Source organism: Arachis stenosperma, chromosome 7 (assembly GCF_014773155.1).
Source record: "Arachis stenosperma cultivar V10309 chromosome 7, arast.V10309.gnm1.PFL2, whole genome shotgun sequence".
Classification (NCBI taxonomy): Eukaryota; Viridiplantae; Streptophyta; class Magnoliopsida; order Fabales; family Fabaceae; genus Arachis; species Arachis stenosperma.
This window is the reverse complement of record NC_080383.1, coordinates 86,835,070-86,850,473: the sequence shown is the minus strand read 5'-3', so window position 1 is coordinate 86,850,473 and position 15,404 is coordinate 86,835,070. Positions and strand designations below refer to the sequence as shown.

Sequence of the window (15,404 nt, the reverse complement as noted above, 5' to 3'; positions counted from 1 at the left end):
CTTAATAATTAGTAGATATTCCACTCCTAACTTTTGTCCATTGTTTGATTATTGGTTTGGTTTGGCAAGTTAGTTGGCAAAATCGAAATATTTCAGGGTATCATACTATAAATAATTTAAATTTAAATTATATTTTCATGTTCTTTTTTTTTTTTAAACCCTAGCGATGCGTTGATTTGATACCATAGCGTTAGCTTATGCGTACCTCTCTTTTCCCGCTCTCTCCCTCAATGTTCCTCTGAACCGGTCGGTTGGATCGGACCGGGAACCGACCGGTTCTTGTGAAACGGCGTCGTTTTCGTTATTTAATAAAAAGAAAAAACCCAACGTTAGCCCTCACTCGGTCATCTCCCTTCCCCTCTCCCCTTCGTCAATCACTATTCGTCTGAATTCTGAATCAAAATTCAAAATCCCCCAACCAAAACCCTAGGTTCTCCCTGCAACGGTTCTGCCGCAGTGCCGCCGCCGTCCGTGCTGTCGGCGCCTCCGCGTCCTCTCTTGTAGCCCAGGCCCTCTCTTGTAGCTCGGCGTCCTCCTTCCCCCTGTCCCCGTCCTCCCTGGCTTCTCTCGAACTTGTAGCAGCTCGCCGCCGTGTCGCCGGTCGCCGTCGTCTCGCCTGTCGCCGTCCGTGTCTCCGTCGAAGGTTAGGGCACTGCTTTCACTTCTTCGGGTTCTTCTCTTCCTTTTATGCTCTGTTTGCTGATTTTTGAATGTGAAATTGTGAATGGATTAATGGAACATCAAATAATTGATTTTGTGCTGCTGCTCTTTTTTTAATTCCTGAAATTTTTGTTGAAATTTTCTTGCTTCTGCTAAAATGGAAATCAAATCATTATTGAAATTTTTGTTTAGCTTTATTGATTTCAGGTTTAGTGTGATTAGGGATTACTTGTTGCTGTTTTGTAATGTTTGTTGCTGAATGCTAAAAACGGAAATCAAATCAAATGTTGTTTGTTGCTGAATGATAATTTTTGTTGCTGAATGCTGAATGCTGTTGGTAGTATTAAATTTGTGCTGCTATTAATTTTCTGGCTGTGCTGCTGCTGCTGTTGTGGGTTTTGGTGTGCTGTTGTGTGTTTTGTGGCTCTGCTTTATCAAATAATCTTTCTCAATTGTCAATGTTCTTTATCAGAACTGAGAAAGAAAATGGCAATCTGAACCAGCCAAAGGATTTCCGCAGCGTCAGCGCATGCTCTCACTCGCAGGAACAAGAAAACTAACTCTTTTTCTGCCCTCTGGTACCTCTTCATCTTTCCTTCTGTTTCTGCACTCATTCATTGTATAGTAAGTCAACTCTTTGGATTACTAGTATAATTGAATTGGAGATTCAAGAGACACAGTTGATTCCTTAATACTGAAAATTCACCCTTAGTTTTGATCTAATTGTTTTGTTTAGTAGGAACTAATAGAATCTCTTCATGGCTTTATCATTGTTGTTTTCCAAGTTATACTAGTGTCTTGTAAGAGAATTAACGCTAGCTAGTCTGGTCTTCCGTTTTGCACAAATAGGAATATGTAAATATGGCCATTTTATCAAAACTATAGTCACAATTAGGAAGTTTAATTTAATAGTATATGATGCAGATATGCCTATGGTACAGATATTTGAGAAGAAACGAAGTATTTGTACATTATAGCTTGCATATGTTGCGGAATAGGATAATAACAATTAAGAGTATTTAGTATTGATATACTTGTTATCTCTCTTTGAAATGTTACTTTCTGTATTTACTGTTTTGAACATTGTTTATGATTTTTTTTTCTTTTAATATCATGTTTAAATTGACAATCAAAATTTAATTTCTTTAACAATCAAATGCAGGTTTTGAGTAGCATAGATACCAAAAGAGTGGAAAAGAGCTTAGCTCCCCTTCATATTTCAATTTCACATACGTAGCACACTCTGTTGCACTCATTTTGCTAAAGTGAATACCAAACCCTAATTGATTTGAATCAAATAGTTGGAAGAATGAGGGAGGAAGAGATTGAAAGGCTTCGCGGAGTAGTGAGGGACTGTGTGACCAAGCACCTTTATACGTCGGCCATCTTCTTCGCTGACAAGGTGGCTGCTTTCACCAATGACCCTGCTGATATCTATATGCAGGCACAGGCGCTCTTCCTTGGCCGTCACTACCGCCGCGCCTTCCACCTCCTTAATGCCTCCAAGATTGTCCTCCGTGATCTCCAATTCCGATACCTCGCCGCCAAGTGCCTTGTAAACTATCTCTCCTCCAAAATCGCCTATTTAATGAAATTACAGACTATTTGTGATTTATGATTTATGACATACCATCATTATAAAGGGGTTTGTATAATTATGTAATGATATCTTCTACCTCTATATATGAGACTTTTTGAAGCAGTGAGTGTGAAGTTGAATATTTTTGCAAATGTGGCAATAGATAGTTTGGATTGATAGTGTATCAAAATTTTTTCAAGCCAGTTTTGTTGATATTATTTAATAATGCGTATTTTGATTAAAGTAGCAATGGTTTTGTTTTGGGAAGCTGTTATAGTTTAGTTTAGCAATTGCATTCATGTTTGTTGTTGTTTTGCTTTCATTAGGAGGAACTTAAGGAGTGGGATCAATGCTTGTCAATGCTGGGGGAGGCTAAAGTGGATGAGGATGGAAATGTTGTCATGTACTTGGATAAAGATTGTGAAGATCATGAAATCAATGTGAGATCCTTTTTTGGTTTATGTTGATTTTAAATTGCAATATTCTTAATATTTCACCACGTGCTCCTTTAATTTTATTTTAGTTTTTCTCATCCGTACAATTAAATCAGATGGTAAAGAGAACCCAAGTTTCTATTTTGTAGTCACACAGATGTTTCATTTTTGTTTTTCTTTTCTATTCTCTCTTAAAACAGTATGAGCATGTTATCTTTGTGTATAAGTATGGCTATATTTACTATGCTGGTTAGGAGAAAACGAAAGAAAGGATGGATAAATATAGCTAGACCTGATTTGGTTACTGATGGGTTTATTATGGCTTTTACCTTTCTTGAAACTCCATATGGATTCATTTGTTTTTTGTCTGACATGATGGGTTTATGGCTTTTACCTTTCTTGTTATAACTCTCATTTTCCACTTCAGCAATGTCCTTCTTACCTCAACTTTTTACATGAGTATGTTTTGTTATGCTGTAACAGATATCTTCTGCAATATGCTTCTTAAGAGGCAAAGCATATGAAGCTCTAGAAAACCGTGCTCAGGCTCGATTGTGGTGAGTTTCTTTCCTTTGTTTTGATTTGACTGTTATTTTTATAATTAATGGATGAGTAGAACAATGATATTTTTTTTCTTTTGTTGATCTCCTCATTTAATAATATAGAAAAAGGATGTGTTACTGCTTGCTTGCTTGCTTTCTGAATGCGTGAAGATTATAGATATGACATATGCTATTTTGGCTGAAAATTCTGCCATTTTTTTCTGTATTTTTTTTTGTTGAAGGTACAAAGCCGCAATAAAAGCTGATCCATTATGCTATGAGGTATGTGTTGATATTCTCCTTATGGGTATTTATTGGGTTTATTAGTAATAAACTTCTTAAAATGCTGGCACCCATTGATGTCTATAGCTGCTCTTGGTTCATAAACTGAGCTATTTTCTTTTGTCAGTGTCTCAATATCACTAATTAATTCATGGTTGCCTATCACCAAAACATTATATAATGACCATTCTTCTTGTCATACACATTGTTAATCTAATTTGTTCCTTAATGTTTGGTATGATGTTAGGCATTGGAATGTCTCATTCAAAATCACATGCTTACATGTGAGGAAGGTAAAAGTTTTTAACCGATCCTGCGGAAACTCTGATGATTTCCTTCTTTTTCTTCTTCTAGTTTGGGGAAGTAGGCATATGAAATAGATTATGACACTGAAATTATCATTGGTTGTATCTTTTCTCCTTTTCTTTTTGTGGTGAATTCAGAATCAAAGTTGATCTCGTCACTGCAATTTGGTAGTGAAGATGGATGGCTGTCGTCATTTTATTCATGTTTGATAAAGAAGGTACGGGAAGTGCTAATTTGAATTTGCTTCTATCCTGATGTTTTGAGTACCCAACGGGTTCTATTTCCAAAGATTGTTTAACTTTCTCTCTCTTATTTACATTTATACTGGTGATATGATGGATTCCTTCCATATGTCTTGACGAAGATTTATTCTGTGTTATACAGTATGAAAAAGAAAACGTTGTAGAAGCCAAGTTCAGAGATCTCGAGAATGAAAGTTGCAAAAGTGACCAGTCTGATCCTTCTTTCATGCGAACACTGAAGTCCAACACTGATTTATTGGCTTGCAAAGCTGAATATTACCATCAATGTGGTGAATACCAGAAATGTTTTGAGTTGACATCTGTGTAAGTTGGGATCTGAATTCATGAATGAAGTGAGAATTAGAATGAGATATAGGCATGTCTTTAACCTCATTTAATGCCTTATTTTCTTCACCCTTTCCTTGCTTAACTTAAGCATTTCTGTAACAGATTGCTCGAGAAGGATCCTTTCCATCTCAAGAGTACATTAGTACATCTGGCAGCTGCTATGGAGCTTGGGCATTCAAATGAGCTATATTTAATGGCATTCAATTTGGTGAAGGATTATCCACAAAAGTAAGCACATTCAGTAATATCAATTGTTATGTTCTAAAGACTTTGCTACATGTGTGAATAAATTCTTTATATTTTGCATAATATTTATATTGTATATTCATAAGGTTTATTACATTAAAGAACAAAACTTTTTTTCTTCAACTGTTCTAATAGCTTGTCAATTTGCATAGCAACAAAGGACATGCTACTAAGACTTTGAAAATACATTAAAGAGGGGAATAAATGGAACTAAAAAATAATTCTAGTGTAAGAATTTAGTATTTATGAGTTAAACATTCCCCATCTTTTGCCATAAAACAGAAGATTAAAAGCCTCATTCTCCTATCAGAACACGGTCTTTTTGATGTGTCACACTAAGTTGAATTTGCGCACACAAATTTTTAGTTATTTGGTGCTTTGTTTTCTTGTTAATGTTGTAGGGCTTTATCATGGTATGCTGTTGGTTGCTACTACTATTGTATCAAGAAGTATGACGTATCCCGTCGATATTTCAGGTAAATGTAACTTGTTAGTCATTACCGTAGACCCTGAATCCTAATAGATACTATTAATACTGAAACATCTGATACGCGAGCATCCTTTTGTAATTTATTCTTTTATTTTATCACGTCGAAATTTTAAGCACCAAAACTCATTGTTCAATCTCATTGACTATTATTCAGCAAGGCAACTAGTCTGGATGCAACATTTCCACCTGCTTGGATAGGCTATGGGAATGCGTATGCTGCTCAAGAAGAGGGTGATCAGGCCATGTCAGCTTACCGCACTGCTGCTCGTTTGTTCCCTGGGTAACATTTTTTTCTACAAGATCTCACTGGCGGGTATTTTCTTCAAGTTGTTTGTCAGGACTTGAATAACCATCTGTAGAAAACTTTGCATGTCAGATCTGTTTTTCGTTCTTCATAAATGAGCAAAAGACAGAAAAGGGAAAAACTGCTATATGGAGTTTTATTACTATGGTGTTAAAGAAAAATATATGATAATTGTAAAGTTAATGGCATAATTCTGGACTCTTTTCTTTTATTGATTTAGAACCCTACAAAGATTTTGTTTGTTAGTTTCCAATGTTGTGATTTGTATATTAGATGGTCACTTGATTTTATATGCTTATGTGTGGTTCTTGTTTTGAAGCATAAGTATGAAGTATGAATTCATACGAAATCCTCTTATTATCCAAAAATTGTTCTTTTACAGGTTAAAACTTGATATTCTCTTGATCCAGGTGCCATTTACCAGCTCTTTATATTGGAATGGAATGCATGCGAACCCACAGCTATAAACTTGCTGAGCAGGTATGCTTATAAAGTTAGCTTCAAGCAACGGCTTATAGGGAGGCTTTGGTCATCCACAGCAAATCTGTGCAGTCATTCATTTATTATTTGTATGCTTTCAAAGAAATGCTTATATTCCTGTATTTTTTCCACAGTTTTTTATGCAGGCTAAGGAAACATGCCCCTCTGATCCACTTGTGTGTAATGAACTTGGAGTTGTGGCTTATCATATGCAAGAGTAAGAATGTCCACATGATTTGAGTTAATGTGATATTCATATTCACTTTCACAAAATTCCTCTCACAGAACCCTACACAACTCACATTCCTATATGAGAAACCACAGCTTGTATGTGGAAAAACTTATTTGTATACATCGGCCCTGTTCGGCACAAAATGAGTTGCTTTCATTATAATACCAAAAGAATATAGTGCTTGTTTGTGTGCCATTTTTATGATTAAAGAAGATCTGTCTTTTTCTAAGGAAAACTTTCATGTTATTATTATCTTTTGGTAATTTCTTTTTGTAAAAGTTGAGTCAATAGTACAAGCAGAAAAACATCATTTTTGAGAAGTTAAAATACCCTATTTATTACATAAAAAAAGATGTTCAAGGTTAAATAAGATTTTGTACTGTAACATCTGAATTATCTTTGTCTATTTTTCTTCCCTTTTCTCTGCGCCATTCTGTGAGATTTCAACATGAATAATTGTGTCTTCTGATTCAGGTATAAGAAAGCAGTGTGGTGGTTTGAGAAAACATTAGTCCTCATACCAAACTCTTTAAGTGAAATGTGGGAGCCAACTGTAGTCAACCTTGCTCATGCATACAGAAAATTGAAGTAAGTTGATAAATGTCTAGTCATTTCACATGAACTCTTGTTGTCCACACCTTTTGGAATTGTTAGCCAAAAGAAAGTTTATTATATGGAAGCGAATTTGTCATTTTGGTAGTTGCTTTTGGTATCCCATAATTTCCTGTCCGAAAACTCTATTTTTCTCAATTTCCTCAACCTGTAGTTTCGAAGTTTGAGTGAAGGACGAAATATCCTTCCATCAAGCTGATCCTGTTGTGAGTGAAGGATGAAATATCCTTCCATCAAGCTGATCCTGTTGTTTGTTATTTCTTATTTGTAATGAGAAATAGTTAATACCATTGTGATAGTGTTGTAGTCCTAATCCTGCATCTTCTAAATTCGATTAGGATGTACCGTGAAGCAATTTCATATTATGAGAAAGCACTTGTGTTATCAACCAGAAGTTTGAGCACCTATGCTGGTCTTGCCTACACTTACCATTTACAGGTATATAAAATCCTCTTTGTTTTGCCTGTTTTGTGTTGTTCTGCATGCAATAATGTATTCTTAGAAAAGCAAATGTCCTGTGCTTGGTAGCTTCTGCTGTTCTGCAGTTTGAAATACCTAGGGGATGTGTGTTTAAAGTCATTTGGAATGATTGCTCGACTTATATCGGATTATATAATTTTGAGGAATAAATGATGGATTATACATGAGTACATGACCTGTATTTTTTTATTTATTTATTTACTTGGAGCAGAGGTTGGTAATAATTTGTTTTAGATCTTTCATATTACATGATCTGAGTGCATTAACAGTAGAATTTACTTATTGGATTTTTTTAATGAAAGAATGTGGCAGGTTTTGAGTAGAGCATGTTGAAAGAAACACATTCTGTTATATAATGTTAAAGGCCATTTAACAGTATCACTGTTTTTGTCAAGATACTGTTGTCCTTAATGAGAAAAGCAGTGTGCATGTTTATATATTTCTGTTTTACTCTCTTTTATGGTTTAAAATATATTCAATTTTATGTTCATAGAGAATTAGATTTATCTACATTATCATTTTGTGAAAACTATGTAGACTGAGGTTTTCGTTTTGCTTTTGTAACTCATGCAGGATGATTACAGCACAGCAATTACATACTATCACAAAGTGAGTAGTTACGATTCTGCTTGATGGTTATGCCTTTAACATTCATATGTTTTACTTTGGCATGAAGCTCTTTCTCTCTCCTGATATTTTCTATATTTATATCCCTAATATGGTTAGTGTAAAGTGGCAAACTGGTACTCGTTGATGTCGTCATTTACCATGGACACTGCATTCAACATTAGACATGTATAAGATTGTCCGGTTCATACTTCATTCAAGAAACATAAACATCGAAACTGAGGTTTTTTGAACGTTATTCTAACTTAAAAAATTGCTTTCAACTGATTGATCTATTTGTTCCTTAATCCAGGCGTTGTGGTTGAAGCCAGATGATCAGTTTTGCACCGAAATGTTAAGTTGGGCTCTAGTCGATGAAAGCCGAAGGGGCGTTGACCACATTCTTGAACAACAATGAAGGCTAAGTTGAATATGGTGGTGCAACTTCGGTTGCTCTTGTAATGTGTGTAAAAAAGTACATTAAATCCAGGTAAGGCATGAAATTTTGTCTGTGTAGTTGTTATTATTATTAGTTTCTTTTAAGACCCGATTAATTTATTTTGTTTATATTTTCCTTTATCGAGGAATGTAATCTAGAATACTAGGAATATTGAGATGATGTCATTGTTAGATCTGAACTATTTTGCATTTGCTTGTGTTTCTTTTAAAGTTGGCTACTTTCAGTATCTGATCACTGTTGAATTGTTGCGTTGTATCTTCTAAAGTCACATAAGTCTCGTTTGCATACTTTTTCTAAGATAGAAAGATAGGGTGAAAGTGGAAAAAAATTATTTATCTTTGCTTTTCTGTATTTGTCTCCTATTTTTTGTTTCAAAAAGACTATCCAAATGCAATGAGAGAGTGACAGATACAAGGCAGAACATTGATAACCTTATGATTGGGAGTGAATAAGCAAAATCGATTTTATTTATTATTATTTATTTTTTTTCGTATTAAGCAAAATCAATTTTATACTCAACAAATAAGTCACTTTAGTTATTTTAAGGGCTTATAGTAATGATGGAGCTGAGATGTTAGCAAGTGACCAATAAAATAGATGCATCCTCCACTTTTCTTCCTTCTGAAGGTAGAGAAATTGCTTGAAAATTTGTTCCCAATGCTTATTTTGATTGATATTTAAGGTAATAGAGATTTTATGAATATGTTTTTGCTTTTATTATGTTCTTTAAAAAAAAAATTTCCTTTTAATTTTATCTTTGTACTAGCTGTCGGATGGTTTCTTTTTTTTTTTTTTTTTTTTTTGTGACTAAAGAAAGAAAAAACAAGACAACCAAATTAATTGGTTAGATTTATATCTAAATTTATTTGATGTTGAAGTTTATTCTATAGTTAACTCTAATTAGAATGAATGTCTTTGCCAGAAGCAGCTGCCTTAGTTATACAATTTGCAATACTATTTGTATTTTTCTCAATTAAAAGAATAGAGACTCTAATTCCAATTCATAACTTCTTGTATATGCTTTGCCAAATTTCATTTCTAAATATTATTATCAAGCATTCTTTGGTTTACCAAGAAAAAGGGCTTTTAAATAGTCTATTTTACAAATAACCTCATTGAATCCACTATCCCAAGTTAGAAGTAAACATCTCTAAATCGCATACAATTAAATAAAAAAACACTGCACACTTCGACTATCCCAGTGCAACATTTCAACTAACATCCATCAGAATTGCAAACGATATAATCAAGACAGAATTGCGAACGATATAATCAAAACCAGTATAGTCAAAAGGAGTAAAATAACTAGCATCACAATTCAATTTAACAGAATAAATGGGAGATGGAACCCAATGCAAACAAAGAGAAGGAGGAGACAAAGATTGATGTATAGCAAAAATGGTGTGTAATTCCCTTACTGAACTTCGAATCAAAATCACCACTTTACTAGCACTCCAAGAGTCATCTGTATTAAATAAGTCATAATTTCTGCTTCTCCAAATCCACCAGATGGTTGAGAAGAAAAGAAAAACATCTACATTCTTTGCACCACTATAGAGCTAATAACGTAAATCTGAGTTATCTGAATATAGGCTTAAAAGGTTTTAAACCTCCTTGGCATTGGGACACTCCCGAAGATAATGAAGCATGGATTCAGAACCATTTTGACACTGATGACAAGTGCTATATAAAGTTAAGACACACAATCAAATCGATACTCTGTCGTAGGAATAGTATTATGAAAACTGAGCCAAATCAAGAACTTGTAGTTCTTAGGAATATGTAGTTGCCATAACTACAACCAATTATCATGCTCATTCCAGTCAAACTTTCTTTTGGCTAGCCAATTGTATCCACTCCTAGCTGAGTAGAGTCTAGAAGATGTCACACCCCACGGCCAACTCAAACTCTCCCCAGTATTCAAATTCGGATTATAAGCATTCAAACGCTGTCTGACATCTTCTGGAATGTTAGAGAAAATATCATGGAGATTCCATTGACCATCTTTTCAAACGTTTCTAATAGTTAAATCAGAGTCAGATATATGAACAAAAGGGACATCTTGAGCAATTAGGCCCTCAATACTCCACTTGTCAAACCAAAAGAATTGATCAAGTGACCCAACGCACCAAGAGAAGGCATCCTTAAGAGCACCAAAAGCCTTTGAGATACTCTTTCAAACATGAGAAGCGTTGCAAGGAATAAGGCCATTTAAAACTCCCTCATTCCTTAGATATTTTGCCCTCAATACCCAAGGCTTGTCTTGACAATGAAAAAGTTGCCAAAACAATTTATGAACCACTTGTCAAACCAAAAGAATTGATCAAGTGACCCAACGCACCAAGAGAAGGCATCCTTAAGAGCACCAAAAGCCTTTGAGATACTCTTTCAAACATGAGAAGCATTGCAAGGAATAAGGCCATCTAAAACTCCCTCATTCCTTAGATATTTTGCCCTCAATACCCAAGGCTTGTCTTGACAATGAAAAAGTTGCCAAAACAATTTATGAAGTAAAGATATATTTGCACACGTAGGATTTCTAACACCCAAGCCACCAAATCTCTTTGGAGTGACCATGGTCCTCCAATTAACAAGAGAAAGACCCCTGCCATCAACTTGACCCTTCCAAAGGAACTGTCTCATCATAGAAGACAATTTATCACAAATCCAATTTGAAGAAAAGGATACCTGCATATGATAAACAAGAATGGATGTTTCAACAGAATTGATTAGGTAAAGTCTTCCTGTTTTATTTAGAAGTCTTCCTTTTCAATTAGCTAATATTTCCCTCACTTTTTCAATCACCGAATGAAAAAGGCCCTACTAGTACGAGAATAATTAATGTTAACTCCAAAATATCTTCCTAAATTCAAAGCAAAACGTATTGAAGAAACACTAGTAAAAATATCTCTTTTATGAGCAGTCACATTCTTAGAACAAAAAGCTTTGAACTTTTAAAGATTTACTTTCATTCTAGATGCCTTGCAGAAAATGTTAAGTGAATGCATGTCTATTTTTGGACCTGACTCTTTGTAGCCTGACAGAAAAGTAAGAGATTATCTGCAAACATCAAATGAGAAAATTTCAGGCTACCCCTAGTTACAGAAACCGGTTTTCACACATCCTCAACCATCTTATGAGATGTATAGCAAGCAAGACTTTCCATACAAAGCATAAATAAGTAAGAAGACATTGGATCACCCTATCTAAGACCCTTTTTAGGAGTAAAACTATCCAATCTATTTTCATTCCACATAATAGAAAGAGATGATGCACATACACAATTCATAATCAAATTAACAGTGATGGTAGAAAAACCAAATGCAATGAGAGTACTCTCTAAAAACCTCCAATCCACCCTATCATAAGCTTTTTCAATATCAATTTTAAAAGTAAGAGTACCTTTCTTGGATTTTGTGTGCTTCATAATTTTATAAACATATTACAAGCTAATAGACCTGAAATCCTTTATAAAGGTAGGGTTATCAATATTAGGAATAAGTACAATCAGAGTTTTCATGATGCTAGGATTTAAGTACTTTTCCAAAAAAGTGCTCCGGAAAATATTCCAAATCTCAATGCCTATTATCTCCCAATATTCTTTAAAAAAAAAAGCTTGATAACCATTTGGACCAGGAGCCTTAAAAGGGCTCATACTGAACACTGCTAATTTGATTTCCGCAAAAGAGACCATGTCAATTAACTTAGCACAAGCCTCGGTTCCTAGAGTGGACATCGGAACATCCCCTAAACAATCAACATCAACATCTTCCATTGTACCAAAGAGATTCTTGTAAAAAAAGAGGGCTTCTTCTTGGAGAACATCTGGATTAGTAGACCAAGACCCATCTCTAACATATAATCCATATACTCTATTATGGTTTTTATGCACCAAAGTCTGAAGATGGAAGAATTCAGTGTTTCTATCCCTATACTTGACCCACTGCTCTCTAGATTTCTAGTACCAAAAAAGTTTCTCTTGCAATAAAAACCTATTGTAATCTTTTCTCTGTTCAACTTATTTAATTCTCAAAGACAACACATCGGTAACCTCCAAACGCTGTTGAATCTGATCAATCTAACATTCCAACTTACTTTTTCTCACAAAAATATTTCCAAAAAATTTTGAGTTAAAGTCCAAAGAAATCTGTTGAACCATCTTAAACCTTTCAGTAACACCTCAAAACCATTGATTCCAAGCTTTACTAACAACATGTTTATAAGAAGGATGTGTTGTCCACACAGTCTGAAATCTAAAAGGACGAGAACCTTTCACTATGGGCCTACCATGGCAACGAACTAAAATAGGACAATGATTATAATGAAGCCTACTAAGAATTTCAGAATAACCCTTAGGAAGAATTTAGTGCTCTATCCAACTTTTTAGCCAAGTCTTTGCCAGTCTGAACTGTTCTATACCAAGTAAATTTTCTACCAGTCACTTTAATATCAAAGAGTTCACAGTCATCTAGAGTAGTAGCTAATAGACTAGTTTTGTGAGAAGAAAAATAAGCATCTGTACTCTCATCTAACGCCACAATCTCATTAAAATCACCCACGGCTAGTCACGGTCCATTATGACACAAATTAATAGAACGCAAATGATCCCAAAGCATACTTCTTTTTTCAAATTGATGACTCCCATACACTGTACTATAAAGCCATACTAAGTTACCCACACTCACTTTCATTGTGATACATTGGTCAGTTTGGTCAGTAACCACATAACAAGCATTAACAATAGAAGAGAGAAACCAAATGCCACCCATATGTCCTATTGCTTCCTCAACACCAACACAATGAAAATCTAACTTATCCCAAAAATTTTTCAAATTATTAAACACAGTATGAGTCTCAAAGAGAAAGAAGAAAGATTGTTTATATATTCTCACCAAATTTTTGTAATACACACGGGCCATCTTGTTAGACGCACCCCTCACATTCCAGGCTAAGATATTGAAACTATCCATAAAAAATAGCAAAAAAGGAGCTCGAGTAACAAACCCGAGACTCAACATGATGTCTCTGTCTTCGACAATCTCGCCTTTAATGGACTTTCAAGTTGCAATGCGATTTTCACCGTCGAAACTTGCGCTATACCCGCCGTCGATGCTCCATCCTTATTTGCCGGCAAATTCTGCAAAGAGTTCGGGCGAGGACGCTTTTGCACAATGCAATTTGTTGTCTCACCTTGCTGCTGATGATGTACATTGTGACGGGTTTCCAAAGAAGCCACACTAATCGGTTTTCCAATATTGATATCCCTGTTTAATTTTATTTTGGATCCATTAGCATGTGTTGCACGTTGATGATTAGGCCTTTGTCCAAGTATTGGTAGCCTTGTTAGGAGTCTTCTTTGCTTTTGTTTGGGTCTGATAGGTGCTAGAAGAAGGCTTTTGGTCCATTTTATACTTTTCTTTTCTAATAACTTGAGTCTAACCTTCTAAATTCTCATGTTGTGCATGGTCTACATGATCAGCGTACAAATCACTTTCCACCAAATCCGGGACAGCAACAGTTACGGTCTCACCTCCAAGATTCTTGCCAAAATAAAAACTTACCATTTCCACATACACTGGACTTTTTGAATTTGAACTTTTTGTCTGCTTTGCTACATCGCCGACCACCTTGGCATTAGCTCCTCCTCCTGTGTTGCAGTCAGTCTTGCACATCTTCATATCATGACCAAACTTGAGACAGGAGCTACAAATAAGGTGAAGACTTTCATATTCAACCTCATATTCAACACCTCCAACAAGAATCTTCTTAGTCATCGACAATCCTAAATCTATTTGAACACAGGCACGAGCATATCGTCCTCTTTCCGCTAATTTTGTTGCCAAATCAACTTTGACGAGGATGCCAACTGCAGCCATAGCACGTTGCATTGCATCTTCTTGGTAGCACCAAATTGGTTATCCAGAAATTCTAATCACACTAAAATTGTTCCAAAACAGTTTTCGCTTGATCTGAACTCTTGATCCCAAGGCTTCACTGCCACATAATTTCCCTCAATCATCCATGGACCTCCTAAGAGAACATTTTTCCGCTCCTCAGCCACATCAAATTTCACCAAAAAATAGTCAAACTCCACGTCCAACAAATCAAAACCTCCCTTAATCCGCCATACAATTCAGAATTTATTAGACAATGCATTGTAGCTATAATGTTTACCTAGCACCTTAATCACTATAGCATCCTTATAAGGTTTTGCCAAATAATTCTTAGCTTATTGGGTAAACATTACACTCGGTGACAAGAAATCTCCTTGCTTCCCAGAAACTACTGCAATGTTATCTCCTGACAATGTTTCAACTAGTGCAAAAGTTTTAGCAATCTTAGAACCCACAACTTTGTCCCTGAAAGAAACCTTCAAAGACTTAAAAACCTCTCTCGGAACATGATCCTCCTTTTTCCCTTATGCATGCCCTCCCTCGCTCTCCCCCTTATCTCTTTTGCCGACATTGTCGGTTGCCTCACAGTGTTTCACCCTCAAGCTCTCTTCTTCATTCATTCCACCGCTCATCTTCGATACGTCAGATAGGTTGTAGATTGTACACTAATGATGAATAAGTAATATTTATAATTGATTAATGTATTTTTAGTTAATTTATTTCAAATGTAAAAAAATAAGCGATGTTACATGCACATGTATTTTTGGTAACCAAATCTAATAAAATTGACACAAATTCAATAAAAAAAAAATACGAGCATTTATCATATAGTTTTTTGTCTTCAATATTTTTCGAGAATAAAAATTTTGTTGCAATACAGAGAAATTTTTTCTCGTTAGCAAGAAAATTCTCACTTGGCACATAAAATCATGTAACAAATTTTTGTAGATAACACAAATTATAATATCATGTGTTTATTTACTAATGTAGCAAGTTATTCATAACATCATGTATTTATTTACTAATTCAGTAAGTTATTAATATAGCAAGTTATTTACGATATTTATAATGTATATTTACGAGTTGAAGAAAATATTAGGCAATAAATATATTTATAATATTGTGGTAATATTTCTATTATTGTAAACTATTTATTATTTATTAATTTTATGATATAGAAGATTAGCAAGAATTAGCATGAATAAAT

At 34.8% G+C, this 15,404-nt stretch overlaps 1 protein-coding gene across 1 annotated transcript; it reads left to right on the top strand.

The window, feature by feature from the left end:
• The first annotated feature begins 353 nt into the window (after positions 1–353).
• On the top strand, positions 354–8,972 carry LOC130942112 (anaphase-promoting complex subunit 6). Its single transcript, XM_057870806.1, has 18 exons — positions 354–643; positions 1,133–1,238; positions 1,823–2,215; positions 2,566–2,679; positions 3,157–3,230; positions 3,458–3,497; positions 3,745–3,790; positions 3,941–4,020; positions 4,188–4,369; positions 4,496–4,621; positions 5,041–5,115; positions 5,284–5,409; positions 5,844–5,913; positions 6,048–6,130; positions 6,620–6,733; positions 7,096–7,195; positions 7,811–7,846; positions 8,157–8,972. The coding sequence occupies exons 3-18, from the start codon at positions 1,970–1,972 to the stop codon at positions 8,259–8,261; spliced, it is 1,617 nt and encodes a 538-aa protein (XP_057726789.1). The 5' UTR covers positions 354–643; positions 1,133–1,238; positions 1,823–1,969; the 3' UTR covers positions 8,262–8,972.
• Positions 8,973–15,404: the final 6,432 nt, after the last annotated feature.